This window comes from Chroicocephalus ridibundus, chromosome 2, assembly GCF_963924245.1.
Source record: "Chroicocephalus ridibundus chromosome 2, bChrRid1.1, whole genome shotgun sequence".
In the NCBI taxonomy this organism is placed as follows: Eukaryota; Metazoa; Chordata; class Aves; order Charadriiformes; family Laridae; genus Chroicocephalus; species Chroicocephalus ridibundus.
The window spans coordinates 169,617,199-169,622,706 of NC_086285.1; the positions used below are offsets into that span (position 1 = coordinate 169,617,199).

The following is a 5,508-nucleotide window of genomic DNA, read 5'->3' on the forward strand; positions in this document are numbered from 1 at the left end:
GGTCAGGGGGTCAGAGGGGTCAGGGGGGGTCACAGGGGCCGGGGGTCACAGGGGGGCGGGGGGGTCAGGGGGGTCAGAGGGGTCAGGGGGGTCACAGGGGTCAGGGGGGGTCACAGGGGTCAGGGGGGTCAGAGGGGTCATAGGGGTTAGAGGGGTCGGGGGGTCACAGGGTCAGGGGGGGACAGAGGGGGCTGGGGGGGCAGGGGGTCAGAGGGGTCAGGGGGGTCAGAGGGGTCGGGGGGTCACAGGGGGCAGGGGGGTCACAGGGGGCTGGGGGGGGTCAGAGGGGCCGGGGGGGGTCACAGGGGGGTGGGGGGGGCGGGGGGGTCAGGGGGGGTCACAGGGGCCGGGGGGGGTCACAGGGGGGTGGGGGGGGGCGGGGGGTCAGGGGGGTCACAGGGGCCAGGGGGGTCAGAGGGGGCTGGGGGTCAGAGGGGCCGGGGGGGTCAGGGGGGGTCACAGGGGTCAGGGGGGGTCAGAGAGGTCAGAGGAGTCAGGGGGGGTCACAGGGGCCGGGGGGTCACAGGGGCTGGGGGGGGTCAGAGGGGTCAGGGGGGTCAGAGGGTCATAGGGTTAGAGGGGCCGGGGGGTCACAGGGGTCAGGGGGGGTCAGAGGCGGCTGGGGGGGGGGGGGGTCAGAGGGGCCGGGGGCCACGGGGGGTGGGGGAGTCACAGGGGTCGGGGGGGTCACAGGGGCAGGGGGGTCATAGGGGTTAGAGGGGCCAGGGGGTCACGGGGAGCGGGGGGGTCACAGGGGCTGGGGGGGGCAGGGGGGCAGAGGGGTCAGGGGGGGTCACAGGGGGCTGGGGCGGGCGGGGGGGTCAGAGGAGTCAGGGGGGTCACAGGGGGCTGGGGGGTGTCAGAGGGGTCAGGGGGGGTCATAGGGGGCTGGGGGGGGTCAGAGGGGTCAGGGGGGGTCACAGGGGGCTGGGGGGGGTCAGAGGCGCCGGGGGGGTCACAGGGGGGTGGGGGGGGCGGGGGGGTCAGAGGGGTCAGGGGGGTCACAGGGGCTGGGGGGGTGGGGGGGTCAGAGGGGCCGGGGGGGGTCACAGGGGGGTGGGGGGGGCGGGGGGGTCAGAGGGGTCAGGGGGGTCACAGGGGCTGGGGGGGGCGGGGGGTCAGAGGGGCCGGGGGGGTCAGTTGAGTGGGGGGGGGGTCAGAGGGTTCATAGGGATCAGGGGGTCACAGGGGTCAGTGTGGGTCGGGGGGGTCACAGGGGTCAGAGGGGTCATAGGGGTTAGAGGGGCCGGGGGGGTCACAGGAGGCTGGGGGGCCACAGGGGTCAGGGGGGGTCAGAGGAGGCTGGGGGGGGCAGGGGGGGTCACAGGGGCCGGGGGGTCACAGGGGTCACAGGGGTCAGGGGGGGTCACAGGGGTGGGGGGGTCACAGGGGCTGGGGGGGGCAGGGGGTCACAGGGGTCAGGGGGGGTCACAGGGGGCTGGGGGGGGTGGGGGGGTCAGAGGGGCCGGGGGGGTCAGGGGGGGTCGGGGGGGGACGACACAGGGGTCGGGGGGCACAGGAGGAGTTGGGGGGGTGGGGGGTGCCGGGGGGGGGTCGGTGGTTCTGGGGGGGGTCAGTGGTTCTGGGGGGGTCGGTGGTGCTGGGGGGGGGTCGGTGATGCCGGGGGGGGGGTGTCAGTGGTTCTGGGGGGGGGTCGGCGGTGCCGGGGGGGGGTCGGTGGTTCGGGGGGGGGGGTCGGGGGTCGGCGGTGCCGGGGGGGGCGGTCAGTGGTTCTGGGGGGGGTCGGTGGTTCTGGGGGGGTCAGTGGTTCTGGGGGGGGTCGGCGGTGCCGGGGGGGGTTGGTGGTGCCGGGGGGGGTCGGTGGTTCTGGGGGGGGTCGGTGGTGCCGGGGGGGGGTCGGTGGTTCTGGGGGGGCTCGGTGGGGGGTCGGTGGTTCTGGGGGGGGGTCAGTGGTTCTGGGGGGGTCAGTGGTGCCGGGGGGGTCGGTGGTTCTGGGGGGGGTCAGTGGTGCCGGGGGGGGTCGGTGGTTCTGGGGGGGGTCAGTGGTGCCGGGGGGGATCGGTGGTTCTGGGGGGGGTCAGTGGTGCCGGGGGGGATCGGTGATGCCGGGGGGGGGTCAGTGGTTCTGGGGGGGGTCGGCGGTGCCGGGGGGGGTCAGCGGTGCCGTCCTGACCCCCCCCCGTGCCCCCAGGTACCGGTGGTGCTGCGGCGCTTCGAGCTGCGGGGGGGCTCGGGGGGGGCGGGGCGGGGTGGCGGGGGGGCCGGGGGGTGCGGCGGGAGCTGCAGTTCCGCCAGCCCACGCTGCTGGCCCTGCTCTGCGACCGCCGCGTCACCCGCCCTACGGCCTGCGCGGTGAGTGCCCCCGGCCACCGCGGCCACCGCAGCCACCACAGCACAACATGGCCACCCACAGCCCCCCATGGCCACCACAGCCCAACATGGCCACCCACAGCCCCCCATGGCCACCCACAGCCCAACATGGCCACCACGGCCACCCATAGCCCACCATGGCCACCCACAGCCCAACATGGCCACCACAGCCCAACATGGCCACCACAGCCCCCCATGGCCACCCACAGCCCAACATGGCCACCCACAGACCCCCATGGCCACCACAGCCCCCCATGGCCACCCACAGCCCCCCATGGCCACCCACAGCCCAACATGGCCACCACAGCCCCCCATGGCCACCCACAGCCCAACATGGCCACCCACAGCCCACCACGGCCACCCACAGCCCCCCATGGCCACCACAGCCCCCCATGGCCACCACAGCCCAACATGGCCACCCACAGCCCAACATGGCCACCCACAGCCCCCCATGGCCACCACAGCCCACCATGGCCACCCACAGCCCAACATGGCCACCATGGCCACCAGGGCCACCTACAGCCCCCCATGGCCCCCTATAGCCCCCCATGGCCACCTACAACCCCCCATGGCCCCCCCAGCCCCCCCCCCATGGCCCCCATCGCCCGCCATCGTCCCCCCCATCACCCCCCATGGCCCCCTGTTGCCCCCATCCCCCCCCCCCTTGCCCCCAAGACCCCCCCGAGGCCCCCCCCGCCCCCCCTGACCCCCCCCTCTCGCACTTAGGGGGCAGCCCCGGGGCCCCCGGCCTCAACCTGCTGCTGCGGTGGGACGGGCGCACCATCAACCTGGGCCCCAGGAACGTGGTGCCCGTGGAGCCGGGGTGAGCGCCCCATAGCGCCCCATGGCACCCCATAGCGCCCCACAGCTCCCCATAGCACCCCGCAGCTCCCCATAGCGCCCCATAGCATCCCATGGCACCATCAACCTGGGCCCCAGGAACGTGGTGCCCGTGGAGCCGGGGGTGAGCGCCCATAGTGCCCCATAGCGCCCCATGGCACCCCGTAGCACCCCGCAGCTCCCCATAGCGCCCCATAGCACCCCATGGCACCATCAACCTGGGCCCCAGGAACGTGGTGCCCGTGGAGCCGGGGGTGAGCGCCCCATAGCGCCCCATAGCGCCCCATAGCGCCCCACAGCTCCCCATAGCACCCCGCAGCTCCCCATAGCGCCCCATAGCACCCCATGGCACCCCATAGCACCCCATGGCACCCCATAGCGCCCCATAGCGCCCCATGGCACACCATAACGCCCCACAGCTCCCCATAGCACCCCGCAGCTCCCCATAGCGCCCCATAGCACCCCATGGCACCATCAACCTGGGCCCCAGGAATGTGGTGCCCGTGGAGCCGGGGGTGAGTGCCCCATAGCGCCCCATAGTGCCCCATAGTGCCCCATAGCGCCCCATGGCACCCCGTAGCACCCCATGGCGCCCCATGGCACCATCAACCTGGGCCCCAGGAGCGTGGAGCTGGGAGTGAGCGGGGACGGGGGGATGGGACCCACAGCTCCCCATAGCGCCCCACGGTGCCCCATAGCACCCCATAGCACCCCATGGCACCATCAACCTGAGCCCCAGCCCCTCGCGGAGCCGGGGGTGAGCAGGGACCGGGGGGGGCAGGGTGGGACGGGACCCACATCCCCCCACGGCACCCCACATCCCCCCACGGCGCCCCACAGCCCCCCACAGCCCCCCGACGCCACCTCTTCTCCCCACGCAGGACGTCTTCTGCCTGCAGACCCCCGGCGGGGGCGGCTACGGTGACCCCCAGGAGGGGGAGGACCCCACGGATGGGGGGCACCCCACGGATGGGGGGCACCCCACGGAGGGTCCCCGGCCCCCCCGGAGCTTCGCCGAGCGCGGGAGCCTCTTCGAGTACCGGCGGGCGCAGGAGGGGGTCTGAGGGCACGGCCCCCCCCAGCCGCCGCCGTGGGGCAGCCCCACACCTCGCTACGCACAGGCCGTAGGGCAGCCCCCCACCCCACATACGCACAGGCTATAGGGCAGCCCCACACCTCGGTACGCACAGGCTATAGGTCAGCCCCCCCCCCCCCCCAACCTCAGATACGCGCACTCTATAGGGCAGCCCCCCCCCAACCCAAATACGCACAAGCTATAGGGCAGACCCCCAACCTCAGATACGCACACTCTATGGGGCAGCCCCCAACCCCAGATACACACAGTCTATAGGGCAGCCCCCCCAACCTCAGATACGCACACTCTATGGGGCAGCCCCCCAACCCCAGATACACACAGTCTATAGGGCAGCCCCCCAACCCAAACATTCACACTCCGTGGGGCAGCCCCCCAACCTCAGCCATGCACAGTCTATAGGGCAGACCCCCCCCCCCCCAAATACTCACAAGCTATAAGGCAGCCCCACACCTTGCTACGCACTGTCTATAGGGCAGCCCCCCAACCCCAGATACACACAGTCTATAGGGCAGCCCCCCAACCCAAACATGCACACTCCGTGGGCAGCCCCCCAACCTCAGCCATGCACAGTCTATAGGGCAGCCCCCCCCCCCCCAACCCAAATACGCACAAGCTATAGGGCAGCCCCCCAACCCCAGATACACACACTCTATGGGGCAGCCCCCCAACCCCAGCTATGCACAGTCTGTGGGGCAGCCCCCCCCACCCCTAGGTACGCACAGTCTATAGGGCAGCCCCCAACCGCAGCTATGCACACCCCCAAGCAGCATTCCGCCCCCCCCCCCCCCAAGTCTTAGCTATGCACACTCCGTGGGGCAGCCCCACAACCCCAGCTTCTGCCCCACAGCGCTGGGGGTTCGGCCCCTCCGTCCGGTGAGGGGGGGGGGGGGGCGACCCCCATATGTGGGGTGTCCCCTGCCCCCCATCTCGGTGCCTTCCAATAAAGGAGCCTCGGGGTTGCCCCACGGCCGGCTGCGTGGTTGGGGGGCGCTGGGGGGCCCGGCCAGGCTGCCCGGGGTGGGGGGGGGAGTCCTCAGGGAATGGTCCTGGGGAGGGGCCACCAAGGGTCCCAACGGCCGGGCCACCAAGTGTCCCATGGAGTGGTCCCCAGGTGTCCCCAAGGGTCCCCATGGAGAGGTCACCAAGGATCTCCATGGTGACGTCCCCAAGGTCCCCAGGCTCCCCATGGAGATGTCCCCAGGTGTCCCCATGGAGATGTCCCCAGGTGTCCCATGGAGTGG

General features: G+C 72.8%; 1 protein-coding gene across 1 annotated transcript; it reads left to right on the top strand.

Moving 5' to 3' along the window:
- Positions 1 to 2,063: 2,063 nt before the first annotated feature.
- Positions 2,064 to 5,226, top strand: LOC134510887 (5-oxoprolinase-like). Its single transcript, XM_063324099.1, has 3 exons — positions 2,064 to 2,313; positions 3,058 to 3,154; positions 4,052 to 5,226. Exons 1-3 carry the CDS (start codon positions 2,064 to 2,066, stop codon positions 4,233 to 4,235), a joined length of 531 nt encoding a protein of 176 aa, XP_063180169.1. The 3' UTR covers positions 4,236 to 5,226.
- Positions 5,227 to 5,508: the final 282 nt, after the last annotated feature.

Bases quoted from the DNA above. Each gene is read 5' to 3' on its own strand.
- LOC134510887 (XM_063324099.1), top strand. From the start codon at position 2,064: ATGCCGGGGGGGGGTCAGTGGTTCTGGGGGGGGTCGGCGGTGCCGGGG. The intron at 2,314-3,057 runs GTGAGTGCCCCC...TCTCGCACTTAG, and splicing joins CCCGCCCTACGGCCTGCGCG to GGGGCAGCCCCGGGGCCCCC. The intron at 3,155-4,051 runs GTGAGCGCCCCA...TCTCCCCACGCA, and splicing joins GTGGTGCCCGTGGAGCCGGG to GGACGTCTTCTGCCTGCAGA.